This window comes from Protobothrops mucrosquamatus, unplaced genomic scaffold (genome assembly GCF_001527695.2).
Source record: "Protobothrops mucrosquamatus isolate PMUCROS unplaced genomic scaffold, P.Mucros_1.0 scaffold_207, whole genome shotgun sequence".
In the NCBI taxonomy this organism is placed as follows: Eukaryota; Metazoa; Chordata; class Lepidosauria; order Squamata; family Viperidae; genus Protobothrops; species Protobothrops mucrosquamatus.
Window position 1 is genome coordinate 280,374 of NW_015386283.1, and position 20,391 is coordinate 300,764.

The 20,391-nt window shown below is 37.0% G+C and overlaps 1 protein-coding gene across 1 annotated transcript in view; it reads right to left on the reverse strand.

Moving 5' to 3' along the window:
• Positions 1-20,391, reverse strand: part of HLCS (holocarboxylase synthetase) — a 72,764-nt gene that overhangs the window by 47,807 nt on the left and 4,566 nt on the right. The window contains exons 2-5 of the mRNA XM_015826181.1: positions 17,688-17,840; positions 17,009-17,171; positions 13,284-14,245; positions 11,528-11,707 (exon numbers count right to left, since the gene is read on the reverse strand). Of these exons, the coding sequence (XP_015681667.1) occupies positions 11,528-11,707; positions 13,284-14,245; positions 17,009-17,171; positions 17,688-17,840 (1,458 nt within the window). The remainder of the gene's footprint in view (positions 1-11,527; positions 11,708-13,283; positions 14,246-17,008; positions 17,172-17,687; positions 17,841-20,391) is intronic.

Below are 20,391 nucleotides of genomic sequence, written 5' to 3' on the forward strand. Positions count from 1 at the left end.
AACTGCTTCTAAGTTTTATTTCAGCTTTACGCTCTAATTAAAGGCATGTTTTCAAACATGAAAGGCATAGCATGTGCATGTGTTAGAAATATAATGTAATCATATTACAGGTGAATCTGCAATCCTCAGCTTTTCTAACAGACACTCTAGTTTACTTTCTGTCACTTGGTGCTCTGACAGCAGTCTGGAAACAATCTTCTCAACAACTGCTCTCACCAACAAATAATTTATTTTAAGAAAGTGGTTAGGTCAAAAGCTAAACATTGTCATAAGTTGAAAACAAACAATCTGAAATAAAATTACTGTATTGTGATAGTATTTCATATGTTGCATATTCACAGAAGAAATGCTTAAAATCTACTGAAATATGTTCCCTTCTATTTACTGGAACAAACTGTAACTGCTATTAAGCTTCTTTTCAGTATTTTATATTGTCATCAGGTAATCAGAATAAAATAGCACCATGCCTATGTCTGAAAAGAAACTTTGATTTTGGATTTTAGCAGTTAACAGTTTCAGCTGACTTTCAAATTCCACCCTACAAGTTCAAGATTATCATAACTATAACCATAACCATTTCAGCCAAACTAAATAGCATTTCACAATATAGGAAAACTCTGATGCAACAGATCTTCCATTTAGGAGACCTGGAATACAATATGTGAAAGTTTCATCTGGACATCTTAGCAAAACAACAGTTGGTCTGAAAATATTCTGGGCAAGGCACTTAATTTATGTTTGGTTGAAATTCTTTACTACATCAGTTAATAGGCAGTCCTTGTTTAATGCCCATTTGTTCAGCAACCATTTAAAGTTATAACATTGCTGAAGAAAGGAACATAACTCCTCAAAGTTCTGACTCTTGCAGTGCTCCTACAGTGATGTGAACAAAACTCAAGCCCACCTGTCTACTTGCTGCTGCCAGTTGTCCCTACTACTTGGCCCTGCCTGCCACAGCCATTACCACAAACCATTACTGCACCAGCTGGGGCCTTCTTCCAAACTGCCTGCTTTCATACCAGGGCAGCTGGGGTGGGGTCTTCTCTTATGTGCCAGTTAGGGCCTTCTTTTGCAAAAGAACTCAGCCAGCATGTGAAAGGCAGCTCTGGCTGGCACGGTAGTGGAATGCGGTGCAAAGGGCAAGGTGGTGGCATGCAAGACTGGACATCAGGGGCAACTGACAGCAGCGGTCGAATGGATGGCAAAAAGAGTAAAGATGGGACAGAGATGGGTGAAGAGGAACTGAACTGGAGGCAGTCCCTTAGCTTTTTTCTTTTCTTTTTTTATGTTTTATTGATTTTTAACAATTATAATCTTTAGTGCTTAGTAAACAACGTGTTGTCTGGGTTCACATATATAACATTAACTTCTTCAATATAAATTTGTTTAGTACTGCACAATCCAGTGTTTTTTTCCTGATCCTCCTTTCTTCCCCATATTTTTTCCATTTTCCCCTCATTACAGAGTTATAATTCTTGCTATTATTGATACATACAAAGCTAAATATAAACATCATCATATTTTACTAATATTATACAAACAACAATATCAATTCATAAATCAATATCCTGTTTTTCATGTTCCTGTTAAAATTTGATTTCCCATCAATATTTGAAATATCTTTGTTGGTTATGATTTTCTCCATATTAATTACATTTATATGGCTAAGAGTTTTATTCATATCAACCATCCTTATTTTCATATTTCCCATATCAAAAAAAGAAAAAAAATGCTATTTTAATTCAAAATCAAATCTTTCATTATAAAAGCCTAATTATATCTAAGGGTTATCCGTTCTTTTAATCATATTCAAACAGATATTTAATCATATAATGCCTCCCTATAATAGGTCAAATCTTCTGTGTTTTAAGTCTAACTCTTGCTTTCTTTCTTTGCCAAGTAGCTTTCCAGGCCAAGGCACTTAAATCATCCAGGAATTTTCTTTCTATTTTTGTAAAGGCATGAGGAAGATAATTTAGGTAGGGTATTTTGGGGGGGGAATTCCGCCCATTTATATTCCTTAAGCAACTCCCACTTTCCTTCTCCCTCAATTTCTCTTTTCATTTTTGTGTCCCGAGTTGTGACATTTCCCCAGACAGATCTATGTTCCATTCCCTAAAATCTTATCATCAGGTATATTTTGCAGACCTAAGGGGCAAAGCACTTTTTCCATTTTTGTTGTTATGGCTAAATCTTGCAGTATTTTATTTGTATATGATAGTTTATATTTCCCTTCTTTTATCTCTTCCATCTCTGGGTCAATTTCCTCTGCTTCATCTTCTGATTTCTGGTATTTGTTTATACTTTATAGTAGTCTGGGAATTTTCTAGTTGTAGATTTAATTTGGAGATTTGCTCATTTATATTATCTAAATTATTTTTACTCTCATTATGGTTTCTTTTTGTGTCCTCTTTGTGTGCAACAATTGTTTGGTGAATTAGTTGTAGCATAGAGTATATTTCCTTCTGAAAGGTGTTTATTTTTTCTTGAGACATCATTCCTGGAGATCTTTGATTAGCCTGGGTGGGGGCTTCAAGTGGAGGTGCAAGGTATATTTTCTTACACTTTTAGCTGGGTGTAAAACATCCATTTTGTTTCCCCCCTCCAGATAATCTGTCAAAACTTTTGTTTTCCAAATACAAGTCTTGTCTAGTATCACCAATCTGAATAAGAGTAGAATAAAGCTTCATCTAGTTTTCTGGTCTTTATGTGTAGCCTTTATAATCCAATAGGTTCCAGAATATGAGTCCAATCCTAAAAGCACTATTTTGTAGTGATCCTTTGTCTCAAGCGTCCAAGAACTGTCGGTCAGGCAAGGTTGTAATCCCCAATGTTCAAACTATTCAAAATGTTCAACCATCCTGAAAACAGTTCAGAAGTCTCTCCCAGACAGACATAGTCAAAAGTCAAATTTTTCTTTCTTTCCCAATAGTTCTTGAGATTAAAGGTCCAAGCTCAGTAGGTATTTATAGTCCAAGAAGGTCAGGGTGATAAGTATGCCAAAATATTTTCCTTTATTGCTAGCTGTTTTCCATTAAGCTAGGAGTCACCAAGCAGCCAGGAAGCTAGTTGCAGTGCTATATCAAATCCACCACTAGATGTCATTCAAAATCCATTTTTCGCTCTTAAGACAAAGGGTTGATTCCTTTTATTTCACCTCAATGTTTTTTTCTAAAGAGAAAAACTTAACAATTATCTCAGTTCTCAAATTTATCAAAACTGTAGCTTTATATTATTTCCACTTCAGTATTATATATTTCTGTCCCCCATAAAAGAAATTAAAATGCCACTTCCTTCTTATTTTCGGAGGTTTTTAGCTTCTTGGGAGCCTTTCCCAGGAAATTCAGTTGTGAAATAGTAAAGAAAGGATCAATATTCTCACCCAGTTCCAAACATGCTGTTTACAATCTGCTAATTGGTGCTTTTCTTCTTCAATTGTTAGTGGCTAATGACTGGCCACAGGAATGTAGCCAGTCTTTCCTCTGCCGGTTTGGAGGGTTTTCCTCGGATTGAACGGAAAGACCGCCGTCTCTCTGTGATCGACGAGGCACCTTTCCTTCTTCATCGCCTCTTCCGGGTGACTTTACACCCTTTTAGGGTCCCCTTTATGTAACAGCTCAGGGCAGAAATGGTATAAATTAGTATAAATAATGTATTTTTGTATTTATTAGACATTCTGTCAAGCCCCTGTGGGGTTTGACACTAACTGGGGAGGTGGACAGAGTGACAGTAGCTGCTGGAAGCAATGGCAACAGCCTTTAGCGGCATGCTAGGGACTCAGCTGGGCAGCGGTAGTCCTCTGGAGGCCCGGGAGCCGGCTGCTGCCCAGCCACATGCAGGACAATGGGGGACGGCCAGAACTTCCTGTTTTGCCGGCTCAGCTGTTTGGCAGAGGAGAAAATGGCGGGAGCTTTTGAGTCCACTCCTGGTCCTTGCCTTTCCTTGCTGCCAGGCTTGTAAACTACATAACTAAGTCCCAGACAGGCTGCTTGCTAGAAGAGGAGGAACGTTGCTGTGGGATGATTGCTCCTAATCGTTGCTACGGATGGTGGTTAGTTGGACGGGGGCGGGTCCAGGTGGGGCACGGTATCCGTCTATTTAGGGCACTGGGAGGCAGTAGCAATTGCTGGTTACACTTCATAAGCCAAAGTGTGCCTTTACTTCCCCAGCCTGAATAAACCAAGTTTTCCTTGGTCCCAGAGTGACTGTGTTTCTATTGGGCTTAGGTCTGGGCTTGGGACTTTTGACACATTCAAGGCTAACACATAGTTCCTCCCTTCCATGGTCCATTAACTCAACTGAGTACAAAAACAACCCCAAATCCGAAAACTTGTATAAAGCATTCTTTAATCTATTCTTCCTACTTTGCATTTCACTTTTACATTTATTTATTTATTTTTGGCTTGGCCACCTGTGTTACAATTAAAAACACTTGCTCCGACAACTTGAACTTCTGTTCTTATTGGCAAGTTTGACTGGATGTTATGTTTTCAAAAATGTAACTTTCATCTTACTATCTCATTTTGGTAAAGTCTTTCAAGCAACCTGTCATCATCTCTACAGTTGATGACATCTGCATTCAAATTAAATGTTTATACACTGTTCCACGCAGAACTAGTTTAAACATTAATCAACATTCTTTTCATTTGTTTTTTACCTTTTTTCCTGATGAAACTTCTCCCAATGCCTGCAAATTTGGTGAAAAGAAACGAAATAATAAAATAAAAAAGGATCCTGTCATTTTTGTTTTTTCAATGAACAGATCCAGCTTGAGCATATCTGGAGAAGATCACTTCCAGAAAGTGGAAGCAGTCAGTGGCTTCAGTCAAACATAATTTATAACCACTAGAGTTGCTCAGGGCTTATACTTGTATCTTGGAATCAACTGATCTACTTTCCAAAGATTAAGAAAAACCATCCTAATTTCATCTAATGAAATATCAGGAGCAAATTAGGATTCTGAAGATAAGGTACTACCCTTAGCAGTTGGATCTTTACATTATTTCAAAAACATATATATAAACTTAATCTGCTCTAAGACTTTTCAGTTGTATGTCCAATTATTCTTGAATCAAAAAAACCTGGGAAATGCTCAAAGCTAAAAAAACTTCATTTTTTTCAGGGGGACCATTTAAAGAGATAATTGAGATGGTGCATGTATGGGCTTCCTGGTTGATGTTTATGTGGTCAGCAACTAGTGATATTGTCAGGTCCCCAAAGCCTCTGTGTTTTCTTTGCATATATATCCTATTTTGGGGGCCTGCCATTCTGCTGGGGGGAGGGGGAATTTGGGATAATTTTTGCTTTCTGCTTTCCCTCTTCTGATTCTATCCTTGAAAAAAGAATGCATCTCCCTGATCAGGGAGACAGTTAGAGAAACAAAAATTGGAGAAGACATTGAGATGTGCTCCAACTGTGCCAGTTACCCACACATCATACCACCTTTGGATTGGCTGGAATTCAAATGGACATTATGACTTTGGTGGGAGGAGGAATATTGCTAGCTTAACTAAGCTAACTAAGAAAAATCCAGAGCCTACCTCTCCTGACAAAGACGGAGAAAAGGAGGAACTAAAATCAGGGACATTGGAAGCTCTGAAAAAGACCCTTGATGAATTTAAGATGCAGCTGAAGGAAAGCCGTGAGCCGGAAGAAGAGTCGGAGGGGGAATTGGAGGAGGAAGAATCAGAGATCTGAGAGACGGCAGTGGCAGCACAGCAACAGGGCCATCTGTCTTAAGGAGCCAGAGGCAGACCGCCTCAGCCAGCCGAGGTGAAACCAATTCCAATTGGAGTGAAGTTTGATGGAAACCCTAAGCGATTGGGGTATTTCCTGGCACAAGTGTTCACCTACATGCAAATCTATGGGAGAACACTGCCTACCAATGTCGAGAAAGTTCATGTGGTCACCCTGGCTCTGGAAGGTGGAGCAGCTGACTGAATGATGACCCTTTACAACTGCAACACACCCGAATTGAGAAATTTCAATCATTTTATGGCTGTACTCTACAAGTGTTTCGAAGATTGGCTGGCTGATAAGAAAGCCCGTGAGCGGATTAAGAGTGAAGCAAGGAAGAAGACCAGTTGCTGAGTATACCGAGATTTGGCTGAAGCCTTCAGCGAGATGAGGGCAGATGAACTCGATGACTCCTAGGGAATTGAACGAATTCCATGCCCCAAGATTCCAACTGCAAAGACTTTAGCTAAACTCTTTGTGCAGAATATATATCAATTTCATGGGGCTCCACAACGTATAATTTCAGACCGAGGGGTTCAATAAACTTCTAAGTTCTAGAAGGCTTTTCTGGATCGGTTCTAGTCAAGGACTATCATCTTTCCACCATCCTCAAATGAATGGGGGGGGGGCAGAGAGACTTAACTCAGTTCTAGAACAATACCTAAGATGTTTTATTAATTACCAACAAGACAATTGGGCCGACCTGCTACCATTTGCTGAGGTTGCCTATAATAATGCTGTACACTCTAGTACTGGTTTCACTCCATTTCAAGTAGCAAATGGTCAAACCTTTGTGGCCATGTCTGAACTCTCCACCAAAGAACCTGAGATCCCCTCTTTGCGGAGTGGATCAAACAATTGCAAAACACCTGGCCAGTGGTCAGGAAGACCTTGGATGAAGTCAGGGAGGCCTATAAAGCCTAAGCTGATAAACGGAGGGTAGAGCAGAAACCATATAAAGTTGGAGACCATGTGTTCCTCTCTACGAAATATTTACAATCTTTATAACCTTCAAAGAAATTGGGGCCTAAATTTATAGGACCTTTTCCAGTTAAGCGCATTATCAATCCTGTGACTGTTGAATTAGATTTGCCAAAGAATCTACGGAAAATCCACCCTGTTTTCCACTGCAGTTTGCTCAAACCAGAGGTTACCTCTAATCTCAGGCCTCCTGCACCACCGGTGCCAATACCTATCATGGTTGAGGGAGAACAACATTTTGAAATCAAAGACATTTTAGCAAACATACCATGGGATGACACAGTACCTAGTAGCTTGGAAGAATCTCCCTTCTGCCCAGAATGAGTGGGTGTATAAGAGACATGTTAGAGCCCCTAAACTTTTAAAACGCTTTCATTCTACATATCCTGACAAACCTCATTGACTTTCTATGTTGTTGTTGTTCCCCGTCCCTTTTTGTTTTCTAGGTGGATTTCCTGTTCTTCTAGGGGGCCGTATGTCAGGTCTCCAAAGCCTCTGTGTTTTCCCTTGCATATATATCCTATTTTGGGGGCCTGCCATTCTGCTGGGGGGAGGGGGAGCTTGGAATAACTTTCACTTTCTGCTTTCCCTCTCCTGCCTCTATCCTTGAGAAAGGAATGCGTCTCCCTTATCAGGGAGAAGGGAGATGGTTACAGAGAAACGAAAGTTGGAGAAGACCTTGAGATGCGCACCAACTTTGCCAGTTACCCGCACATCATACCATCTACGGATTGGCTGGAATTCAAATGGACATTATGACTTTGGTGGGAGGAGGAATATTTAAAAATTGGCTCTTGGGAACTGGTGTGAGCTGAGTATAACACTCCACTGTCTCCAGCCTAATGCAAGTAAAAACAAAAACATTTTTGCCTTAAAAATGCTGACTATTGCAAGCAGGAACTTCAGATTAAAAAAAATCAGCAGAAAACTAAGGCCTATCAACTGATTTTTGTCAAAATAAAAAGCAGCCAAATTAAGAACATTTGCTCATAACAATTTAAACAACCAGTAGGTCTTTGAATTAATATGAGAATTATGGTCCTAACAGAGAACATGCCTTTTAATACAGAGAATAATATGACTTCTAATGCATTATACTCAGAGACTGAGTATACAAAAGGCTGAATATTTAAAATAAAGGAAATATTCTTGAGGTCTCCTTGCCCTGAAGAATCATCTTTCATATTCTTCTGTAACCTGTCTTTTAACCAATTCCAATTTCCATGAAAGACAAAATAAATTAAAAATTCTGTAAGAAAAAAAGAAGCAAAATCATCATGAATTGCAGTAGGTCTATGAAGTATATAAGTATACAGTTAATCCTTGTTCATTGACCACTTGATAAGCAACCATTAAAGCTACAGCAGCACTGAATTAGCGGTCTTACAATGTTTCTCATAGTTGCAGCTGCAGTCACCTCACTGCAATTTGGAAGTTGGCAACTGGCTCAATAGTTGCAGCACCCCATGATTGCCATTTGCGACCTTCCATGATGGCTTCCAATAAGCAAAGTCAATTGGGAAGCTAGCAGGAGGTCAAAATAACAGCAATTGGGCCTGCTATATTTGCCATTGTTAAGTTGGCACAGTCACACCACACTACACTTTCCAACTGCTTCTCTTAGTGACATAATTGCCAGTCCCAATTAAAAAATTAAGCAAGGACTATTTATATTGTCAATAAACTGTCAATCCTATTTTGAATGTGTATGTTAGCTTCATATAGAGCAAGATGGGCAATTAATTTTCCCAAGGGGTCATATGAGAAACTGGGACTACTATAGAGAGCAACGCTCTGCCCCCTGATGCTGACACCACAGGCCAGACTGGAACCACTTGTGGGCCAGATGTAAAATGTAGGCTATAAAATGTCAAGGTCTGATATAGAGGATGGGGTCACACAACATACTATACTAAAAAATTGTTAATTAATGCTTGCAAACTGCCATTTTATTTTCACTTTAACTTGCTTACTTTAACCAAATGTGCTTTTGACAGCCTATGAGTCATCCTTAAATGAGAAGGAGCAAAATGAAGCACTTTGTAGACCAGATAGACATACTCTATTGCTCCTGAAAATATCTCCTACATTCCAATTTTGAGCAAAAGACCATTCATCTGTCCCACAAGAATGCTAATACCAGTTTTCCTCACAAATGCTGTTTCTTCTGAGGAGAATTAGGGAGAAGGAAGAATGAGCAATTATATAAGAGTGCCTGGTTCAAGCTGGTCTACAAACTAATGCCTTGAGTAATCTGGTTCTGGAAACCATAGGTAAGCTCAGTCAGATATGGGGAACTTCTTTATTTAAGGACCTATCTGCATGCAGTTTGTTGATGGAAAAATTCTCTATAACAACTCAATCTTGTGTGCCTTGCACTTAGCTTCAATGGGAAACCTCTCTTTACAAATCTTGACCCTTTCCTGGAAAAGACAATTAATTTGTTCTTATAGCAAAAGGTAGGACTAGGTGTGAACACCCAGATGGCTCTTCAGAGTGAAAGTTTAGAACTCCAGTTTCCTGAAGATCCAGCATTTAATTACACAACCCTTTTTGTTTAGTATGAAAATTCCTTAAGACTGTGTCAGGGGTCCTCAATCCCCAGTTTGTGGACCAGTACCGGGCCATGGCATGCTAGCAACCGGTCTACATGAACAAGCAAAGCCCCATCCGCGGGATGCAGGCAGCACACAAAACCACGCACCCTCCAGTTCGTGGGAAAACCTCTCTCCACAGAACCAGTCCCTGGTGTCCAAAAAGTTGGGGACTTCTGGACTATGTACCATAGCATTTGAAGTAGTTTGATTAAATATTTTCTAAAATTCTTGGGTTACTTCAAACTTCCAAAACTGTAAATGCAATGACTGTTTAAACACTATTGTTTTTTAAAATAATCATAATATTAAAACTAAATGTAACTGCACATTTATTTTAAACATACATATGCAACATAGAATTACAGTCTAAGGCAGCTCAGAAGTGCCATCTTGTGGTAATTGTTTTCAACAAACACAATAACTTTTTGAATGTGTATTAACTGCTTAAATTCCAATCATATTTTATAAATCTCTAACAATACCATAAAATATGTACATCTAATCAAATATTTTTTAAAAAATGGACAGTCAAGTAATGCTGCATTTTCAAAAATATTAAGGCATGTTTTTACAGATTGAAATCTGTTTCACCTGATGTAAAGTCAATTTAATGATATAGTTCAGGAATTTGTGTCACAAAATTGCTTAGTTATTCATCATTTCCAAAATTAATTTCTATTTATTAACAATGGCTTCCATGGTCCATAAATGTCTTTTACAACATAGTTATTTCAAACAAATTTTTATTAGTTATTATGTTTACAAAAGATGGGCAAATGGATGGAGCAATTGTAAGACACGCAGATGCAGATTGAAAAATAGTGGATAGTATAAGTAGTGGATAGTTTTGCTACAATGAATGATTATGAAAAGAAGCAAAATGGATAACAATAAAATCATGTTTTTGTTCATGTTATATAGAATTGAGAGTTAGGATATCAGAAGACACATAAAAGCTATTTAAATTTAATCCATGTTTTGTCTGATTGGTTAAATATAGTTTGGAGATCAATTCTATTTTTTCTTTTTCTTTTTAGACTGTGTGCCATTCAACATGTGAGTTCCTATATTAAGTTCAAATTTTAACTTTTCCTCCCTCTCAGGGGCTGATTCCACATACTGGCTGCTAGGGAACAGATGGCCCAGTAGGTAGCTCAAGTCATAAAAACATTCAGAAACCTCACACAGATAAATCTTTTTAAAAACCTCACACTTAATTCCTTCCCGTTTTAACACTTTCTAATTTTCTGATCTGGGCAGCTTAGGCAGCCTTAGGCGCTCAGTGGTAAGAAGAACAAGGGACTATGAAGAGCCCCAAAGGGATCTCTGCACATTAGGGGAGTGTAAGTCAAAATGGCAGCTGTTATTCAACGTGAACAAGAGTAAAGGGAGGCACATTGGTGCCAAAAATCCCAACTACTCATAGAAGCTAAGGGTATCAGAACTAACAGTGATTGATGAAGAAAGCTATCCTGGAATAATGGGAAACAGTTCAATTAAAGAGTTGACACAGTGTATATCCATTGCAAAAAAAAAAAAAAAAGCCAGCAACATATCAGGGATAATATTTTCAATATTGGTATTAAAAATAGGAGTCCAATATTATAATGCCCTTATATAAATCAAAGGTGTAACTGTATCTGGAATATTGCACACCGTTCGGGTTACTACACTGCAAAAAGGATACAGTGGAGCTAGAGAAAGTTCAGAACATAGAACTAAGACAATTATGGAGTGGAACAGTTTCCCTATGAGGAAAGGTTGTAACATTTAAGGCTTTTTAGTTTAGAAAAGAGGCAAATGAGAAAGGACATGATTGAGGCACACAAAATTGTGAATGGTGCGCATAAAGTGGATAAGGAGAAGTTATTTTCCCCTTTCCAAAATAATAGAACCAGAGGTCAATGAAATTGAACACTGGAAGAATCAGAAAAGATAAAATGGCTTCCCCCCCCCAATGCAAATTAAATTTTGGAATTTGCTACTACAAGATGTGAAGCTGGCTGGATCAGGATTGGACCAAGTCATGGAAGTGATAGGAATCAATGGCTATTAGCCTCGATGATGACTCAGAAGGTTATCTGCTGAGACACTAATGGGCTTCCTTGTACAGTTGGTTGGCCATTATGAGAAAAGACTTTGGAATAGGTGGGCCACTGGTCTAATCCAGCAGGGCACTGCCTATGTTCTTATTCACTTAAACCAAAACCTACCTTATCAGATGAGAGTAGATAAAGAGGCGTTAAAGAAGGAATAGTACGTATTTCACAGCTCAACCCCAATAACTTCAGGATTTCAACAAGTACATCATATCTTCTGGTATTGCTTATTTTGAGCAGATTGAAGTCATCCTTATATCGACATAAACTTTTGATATTCACTTCCAAATGTGCCTATAAAGGCAGAAATAATATTTTTTATTGAAAACACCTTTATAAAACAACAATCAATAATCATCCATTGGGTTATTTAACTGTTACATAATCATTTTCAAATCAATTTCTTGTTTTAATTTCTGTCACTTCACATATTACCTCATTTGTGGATAAGCTGGCCCTCATATTTCATGGTATTTTGATTAAAAATTTCAGAGTTGGGTTATCTATGGGTGGGCTTATATATGAATATATACAGAATATATAGGTACTTTTAAAAGTATTAACATATATTCATAGATAAATCTAATGCAATGTTTTGGGTATATTTTGGCACCCAAAATTCTCAGTTTATCCACATGTATATAAGGTAACTAAATAAAACTATTAATAAAACATTATTATTAATAAAAATTGCATCTAAATATTGAGGCAATATAAAAGGCAACAGCAATAATTTTTATGAGAAGGAACTTATCACTGTTTTTTGTAAAATATTTAATACTGTTGCCTCAATTTAACTAGAATCCATTTAAACATTACAGGTGGTCCTAATTATTCATGAGTTTCCATTCCAGTGTAAAACAACAAAGAACAAAACTGCAAATAATGAGAACCTGAGTCTATAAGAATTATGGGGTTAGATTCCAGAGTCTATGGTGCTTTCTTCCTCCCAGAGTAGTCATCTGCAATTGTTCCTTTTTGTTCTCCCAGATGAAGATCTTGCATTTATAAACGATTTCCTTTATACTGGCTAATGATTGGAACAATATATTTAACTAGCTAGATGTTCCCAATTGTAGGGTTCTAAATGGATCCCTAGCAGCAGTTGCCTTAGTCAGAGCAAGTGCTCATCATGTGCGTCATACTTGTTTCTTTGCTACATGTATAACTTAAACCTAACCTTAAACAAAATACTTTACAAAAGTACAGAAGTCTGTCCACCATTCTGGGCCAGGATAAAGTAACAAAAAAATAAGGCTCAAGTTACAGATCCATGAAAATCTTTTAATATATATTGAAGTCTGGTCTCTATTTATCAATTGTGTCACATGAAAATGGGAATAGTGTAGGCCATCTGAATATATAAAGTTCACTACCTAAATCATGGTAATGAAATACCGTCTTTTTATCAACTGAAAACTTAGCATAAAATCCTACCATGAAAGAAGAATGGGAATGACACACTACATCAGACTTCCACTAACCTTAAAATTACTTTAAAATTCCTAAGAACCCTGTCTGTCTGTCTATCTACCTACCTACTTACCTACACACACGATAAGGCTTTTCAAACTCTCCTTTCTCATTACAATCTATTTCAACTTCCAGATAACCACCATGAGTTAAGGGACCCTTCGGCCAAATAGGTAAATTACATGTTTCTCATTTATTTTGAAACATTGAAGTGCTTTTGGTTTATGAAAAGGTACTTTGAATCCAAACTATAATTCACCAATTTTCTAATATATGTAATACTAACTTGCATAAGCGGTTACCCATTGTGTTTACCATTTACCACCATTCTGCAATCAGCATTATTTAAGAAACATTTGAAAAATAAGAAACCAAATAGAACTTGTTTATACTGTACCTGAGAAAGAATTGCTTCTCCTCCATTATTTCCATATGATAAATGAACAATCATCATATCTTTATCCGGACTGTCAAAATAACCAAGTGGCTTTATGGGATTAAGTTTTTCTGAAATGTCCACCTCAAATATTTTTCCACTAGCTAGAGCATTTAATTTAATCTCATTGTTCTTATCTTTTAAAAATATTAATGTTTGTATTGTGTCCATTATTTCATTCTTACTTTTTATTTTTATACCACCAAATATGAAAGAAGTAGAAAGTCCCAATATCTTCCCACCTTTTGATATGAAAGCTAGAAATTGTTTGGACACAGCATCTGAAATGGGTTCTGAATCAGCAATGATCAGAAGCAATGCATTATCAATCCAAGGAACAGTCAGAACTTGTTTCTCTAACAATTGGTAGATGGTATAAGCATTAATATCAACACAATCCCTTATGACTGATTTTATTTCTTCAAATTTCAGTTTTTTAGAATCAGAACCAAGATAAATTAAAATATTAGGCGGCTTCCCAGTCAAATTTACTCTTTGCATATTTCCTGTTATACAGTCACCACTAACTTCTTCTACACCGCCACTATAATCATCCGGAAGATCTGGGATGTTTTCTGCTGAAGCAAATTTAACTGACTCAATTGTACTGTTCTCCAGTTCCAAACATTCATGGCAGCTTGAAAGATGTAAGTGATGATGATCTGAAGTATCTCCTTCCTTTTCAGATAATTGCTCAAGTTCCTCATGATATCCATTTATTGTCTGCAGTCTGCATTTCTCTCGGTGCATTTCTTGATCACTGCTTCCTGCACAATCATTAGTTTCCACCTGAGATTTATCAATATTTTCAAAAAGTGAGTCTCGTGACAGTTCACTAGCCTGTATCTGACCAGCCTTCTCCTCTTCTTTGGTACCTGGAGCCAGTTTTAATTCTTCCAATGCCGATTTCTTCAAGTTCACAGCTAATATATGTTAAATAAGTTATTAAACAAAATATATGAACATAGCAGCACTAAATAATTCTGCCTTTAATATAAACTTAAACTGATAATCCAATTTTAATATACATTGTGTAGATATGAATACATTTTACTTCTTGCATGCTTGTAATGCAATTTAAGATTACATTTCTGCAAATGTTTTAGTTTTTTTTCCTTTGAATTATGCAGAGATATCAATGTACCATATTCATCAATTTATGAATGGGACATACTAAAACTCTGAACCCTACTATTCAGGGGAGATGCTCCTAAATTTCTCTGAAATGGAAGTTGTTCAGGGTAGACCAGGGTTGGATGATTTATTTCTGGAAACGACTGAAGTGCTCCCAGAAAAAATTGATTCAGAGAGATGTTTAGCATGGCCCTAAGAGAGATGGAATGTTCTGGAGTTCTTTGAAATTTTCTGTTCCTGATAAATTGTTTTATCTGCACTCTAGGCATAGATAAAGCGTTTCATGAAATTATGCTATATATGGCTAAACACATAGACTGGTGTTATATACTGCTGTCGGTCCCATAATAATGTTTAACTGACTGATCTATATCTTGTCCTTCCCCTGGGAGCTGAAGATGTATTTAACACTCCGTCCTCTAATTTTTTCCCACAACAACCCTAAGGGACAGGTTGGCTGAGAGAGATCAACTAGCCCCAAACATTCAGTGACACCCTATGACTGTGGACGGATTTGAGTCTGGGTGTTCCCAGGCTCAAATCCAAAACTTGAACCATACCACCACATTAGCTGGTTTGTTTAGTTCTGACTTAATATATTTTGTGAATTCAGCAATTAAGGACAAACCATTTCAAGTTTGACAATTGTAAATATCCCAACCTAAAAAAAACCATGAATAGGTGAGGCAAAGTAGTTATCAGAAGGATGGGATAGAAAAAGGGATGTCCCTAGACTTTGACCAAGCAAAGCAAGTAATATCCAATAGAATAAAGGACATGGAGTTCCAAGAAGAACTAAATAGGTTGCCTTACCACAGTAGGAATAGAATCAAACAGGGTGTGTGGGAATCGGCAAGATATCTGAATGATCTGACCTTCCCAAAACAAAAAATAGCTTTTTTCAGAGCCAGATTTAACATTCTTCCCTCAGCACTCCTACAGGGCAGATATAAGAGAACACCAATAGCAGAACGGGTATGTATATGTGGTAAAGGAGAAGTCGAAGATATCTCACATGTTTTATTGTACTGTGAGTTATACCAAGTTTATAGGACAGCGTATATTCTCCCCTTATTAGAGAGATTGCCAGGGAGGGCAGACAATTTTTATGTAGGCTTTCTCCTCCAAGACTCAAACCCTTCTATCACGCATGCAGTGGCAAAATACTGTGTTGCGGCAATGTCCACAAGAAAAAAATTGGTTACAGATTTATAGTCGTCAACATGTGCCAATTTTTTGGAGATATCTCTAATAATGTTTGGAACATTATATTTACTCACACATTAATTGGCTATCCACTCACGTAAACTAGGGAGTGACCCTAACATTTTGAGAACATGTATTTTCTTAACAGGGATGTTATTATTTACTATTACTGTTAGTACTATTTTTATTATTATTATTTAATATATTGTAAAAAGTGATGACTCTCCAGGAAAAGTAAAAGGCTCTAAGACAGTGTTTCTCAACCTTGACAATTTTAAGGCATGTGGACTTCAACTCCCAGAATTCCACAGCCAGCATTGCTGGCTGTGGAATTCTGGGAGTTGAAGTCCACATGCCTTAAAATTGTCAAGGTTGAGAAACACTGCTCTAAGAAGCCACGCCCTGGCTGGACTATAAAAAGGAGAGGCATGGGAGGGGCTGGTTGTCAAGGACAACTGTTCAGCTATGGCTTCGTGCTTCTGTTGTTGGATTTCTTGCCTCAGGATTCTTGAACATTTAACCAGGTTTGTCGGATTTCTGTGTGTTTGAGTGACTTAAACCTTGAGCATTCCAGCTGAGAACTCAGAGACTGATCTTGTTTGCTTCAACAGCTAAAGGACTGATTGGAGTTTTGTTCCATAAAAGCTGTGTCAAAATAAAAGGGGTTTATCTTACAAAGTCCTGCCTTATTCAATGCAAAGGGGTTTTTCCTCATGAGTTGAGCAGTATTCACGGAGGCTGGGACAGAACAAACAGGAGCATGGAAATAAGCATATTTGACGTTAGAATTAGGCATCATTTAAGAGTGCTTCATAAATTTGGCGGAAGGAGACCTTCTGGGCCACCAAATGGCAAAGACACTTTTTATTAGGCAGGGCTTTTTGTTTAAGAAGCACTCCACAACCTAATATATATTATGATATATCTGCTTCTAAAAAAAATTCAAATTCCAAATTAAAAGTTAATCCCGTCATTTCATTGGTAATTTCCCCTGGGATGATGAGGAATAATGTCATAGGCAAATTCTGCTGAAGTTGATCACATATTCCTGAGCAATTGTGGTCAAGACTAGGTCTTAAATGCATAACCACATACATGTGATAAATATTAGTCATAATGATTTATAATTAAGTGTTGCACAAATGGTCTTTTTTCTATCCTTTCCATGCCTATTGCAAATTTCTGGGGGGGGGGAATGAGAAGAGGATACCATCAGGTGGACTTCTAATTCACAGGGATTAAATTAGACGAATTTGCAAAGAATGATGAAACGCTGAATTTGAGAATAGTTTATATGCCACCAAAATATATACTTTTGTTGGGGATAGCCAAATGGGTGTACTTACAGACAATTTTCTGAGGCACCATCCCATTATCCATTTGGAGTCTGCCTTCCAAGAATGCTATCCCAAGGCTACTAAAATTATCTATGCTGGCTTCAGCAAATAAGATGTAAGGCTTCCCAGTTTTAAACGCCAAAGGGGAACAAAAATCTGACCATTTCACAATCTGAAGAAAGATACACAAAATAATTTTCACATTAATGCATATAAAGTTAGAATATTGAAATGCATCATAAAATTAAGTTAATATTCCTACATTAATGTTCAGTTTCTAAATTAAGTTAAAAGAGATTAAATACATCTACCAAGTCATGTTCCATGTTCCATGAAAAACCAATGGGAAGAATAATAAATTCCAATTAATATATTCCAATTAGTATTGATCATGGTAAATGAGGAAATAGTGAACAAAGAGGGAAATGCAGGATTAGGAATTAACAGACCTATAAATTTCTTATGGAGGCTCAACTCAGCTTACATAAAAGCTATGCAAAAAGCTATTATCAAGCTTTTATGGAGTTCCTAGGTATTTTTGTGGAACAAGAACTGGGAAATTGTTGTAATTTGGACACATTATCTTCCCTGTTAAGAACTGGCTTTTAAAAACAAAAGTCAGTACTTCAAGTTAGTTTAAAGACTTATTAGCAAAAGTATTTAGCAAAAGTATTTTAAGAAAACTTACCTTTTTTGCTGAGCAAGTTACAGCTTGTGAACTACTTGTTTGAATGAAGATACCTTCGGTTACAAATGTAATATGTTCATCTTCAACTACTTGTTCCAAATAACTAAAACGCGATACAATAAGTAATGTCCATTTTTTTAAATCATCAAGGGACTGAAAAGAAAAAAAGGTGGCTTAAATCAACTATATAATTTTATAAAAATGCAACATGGGTTATACTTTACAAACTCTGGACCTTGTTCTATTCCTGATGTATCTATTCAGGAAGACATTTTTAATAGCAGTTTAAAAACTGAGTTTAGAAAGGTGAATCTATTTTAATTTTAATCAAGAATAGATGTCATATGCAAGGAAAAATATTAAAATCAAACCCATTCTAAATGGTCAGTATTTAAGTATACCTGATAGAAGTTTTCAGTTTAAATAATAGTGTGAAATAGCTCAATATTAATACTACCAATAAATACAGTTTTGGGGTAGATTTGCCATCTATGCAGCAACGCTTTCATTTCCTCTACCACTATTTCTCCAAAATACTGCTAACTTCAAATCATTCCTGTTTACATAGAAATAAAGACTTGGTTGCAGATAAAAGTTTATCTACCAGGGCAGTGGTGGCGAACCTATGGCCAGAAGCGGCACTCAGATCCCTCTCTGTGGGCATGCGTGCCGTCGCCCAGTCCTAGGCCTTCAGCTGGGTTTTATAAAACCTTTTCGCTTTAGGCCTCCACCACCGTGTGCAAAAAAAAAAAAAGGTTCAATCATCAGTCAATTTCAACTTCTCGCGGGGAAAAAAAGATCTTGCAAAGTTGGAATTGATTGATTAAACTTTTTAGTCCCACCCAGTCTGCCATTACCACCACAGCCACGCCCACCCAATGGGCCACACCCACCCAATGGGCCACACCCACCTGGCACCCGACGATGTATAAGTGGGTTTTGCGTTGCAGTTTGGGCACTCGGACTCTAAAACGTTCGCCATCACTGTACTAGGGAGTAAACCTAATAAACTACAACATGATTTACTTCTGAACATTATGTAACTGCGTCAGAGATGCTTATCAGACATGTCCTTAAAACATACAAGTCTCCCATTTCTTTTCTTTTTAATAAAATTTTTATTGATTTTTATAATTAAACAACAAAGATTATGATGCATTTACGTACATAAACAAAAAAGAAAAAATAATCCAAATCAATACATTTTCAGAGACGCTCGGCAGTCCCCGCCATGCCTCCACCCTCATCCACTTTCCTTTCCTTCCTCCCTCTGACCCCCAACCTCTCCACCTTCCTCCTTACCACCTACCTACATCCCCTCTCCTTTCTTACCACCTCCTCGAGTGCAATTTGGGATACCAGCTGAGCATCTCCTCTTATCAATACAATAAGTATTTATCTATAAAATGTAAATACATCAATTTTTATAATTCCCCTAATCCCCTACCCCCCCTGAACTTCCCGGAACCCAATACAGGACTAACACTCATCCCATTCCATATCTAAATTACAATTTAACTAAACAAAGATAATACAATCAATATATACATACTTTAACTCTAATAATACAATAATACATACTTTAACTCTAATAATACAATAATACAACTGATCAAAAACTATATGATATTTGTATAATTTATCCACCATCAAGATTTATAAAAGCCTAAATATCTATCAAACATTTTATATAATTTTTTTCTTACATTTTACTCTTAAATTTTTCCTACACTTTCTTCACTCTAAAATCAATACTTTCAGCAAAGATCTTAAGTCAATACTATTCATAGCTGGAAAAATAATTTACTTTATCAAATATTTTAAAGCTTTCAAAATACCATAAGTTCTTTACAGACATATAATCAAATATTAAACTAATTTCTTCTTTTTCCATAATAAAATCTCACTTCCAGCATCATCAATTTAACCATCCTTTGGCTTATGAAGCTTATTCAGCATTCCCTGCAAGTCTATCGTTGCAGATCTCTTTGGCCTCGCCCCTCCCACTGATTCTGAAGTCGGTGAATATATTACAGTTTCCTTTTGTTGTTGTTCTCTTTCTTTACGCCTATAAGCAGCACGAGTCATCCTTTGCTCCTTTGCATTCACTCCCACCTTTTGTTGAGTCTGTAGATAATGACATGGCCCCAGGCAATTCCACAACAAGTTGCTCCATCAAATCTTCCTGTGCTTTAGATGTTGATGATGATGCCAAATCAGCTTTCAGGACCGATGAATAAAAATGTCTAGCTTTCTGTACAGAGTTTAATCTGTATCTGGTCCCTTCAAAATTTACCACAATGCCCATAGGAATCTCCCATCTAAAAGGCATCTGCCGCTTCTTTAACTCCTGAGCCAAAAAAGTAAAATCTTTTCTTCTTCTTAAAATCTTAGAAGGTATTTCTTTTAAAAGTATAATGTCTTGTGCAGCAATTTGAAATCTCTGTTGATAAAAGAGCTGTATAATTTCATTACGACGTACTCTTGTGGTGAAATAAACAACCGCATCTCTAGGTATGTTTCTCTGACGTGCAACCCAGGAATTGACTCTATAAATTTTTTCTATTTCTCCAAAGATCACCTCAGGGTTGCAATTCAATACCAGGGCCAAAGCTGTAACAATTTCCTCCTTAAGTTTCTCTTGTAGATCCTCTTTAAGCCCCCTGATTCTTAGGGCAAATTCCATTTCTTTAAATTGTGTCAT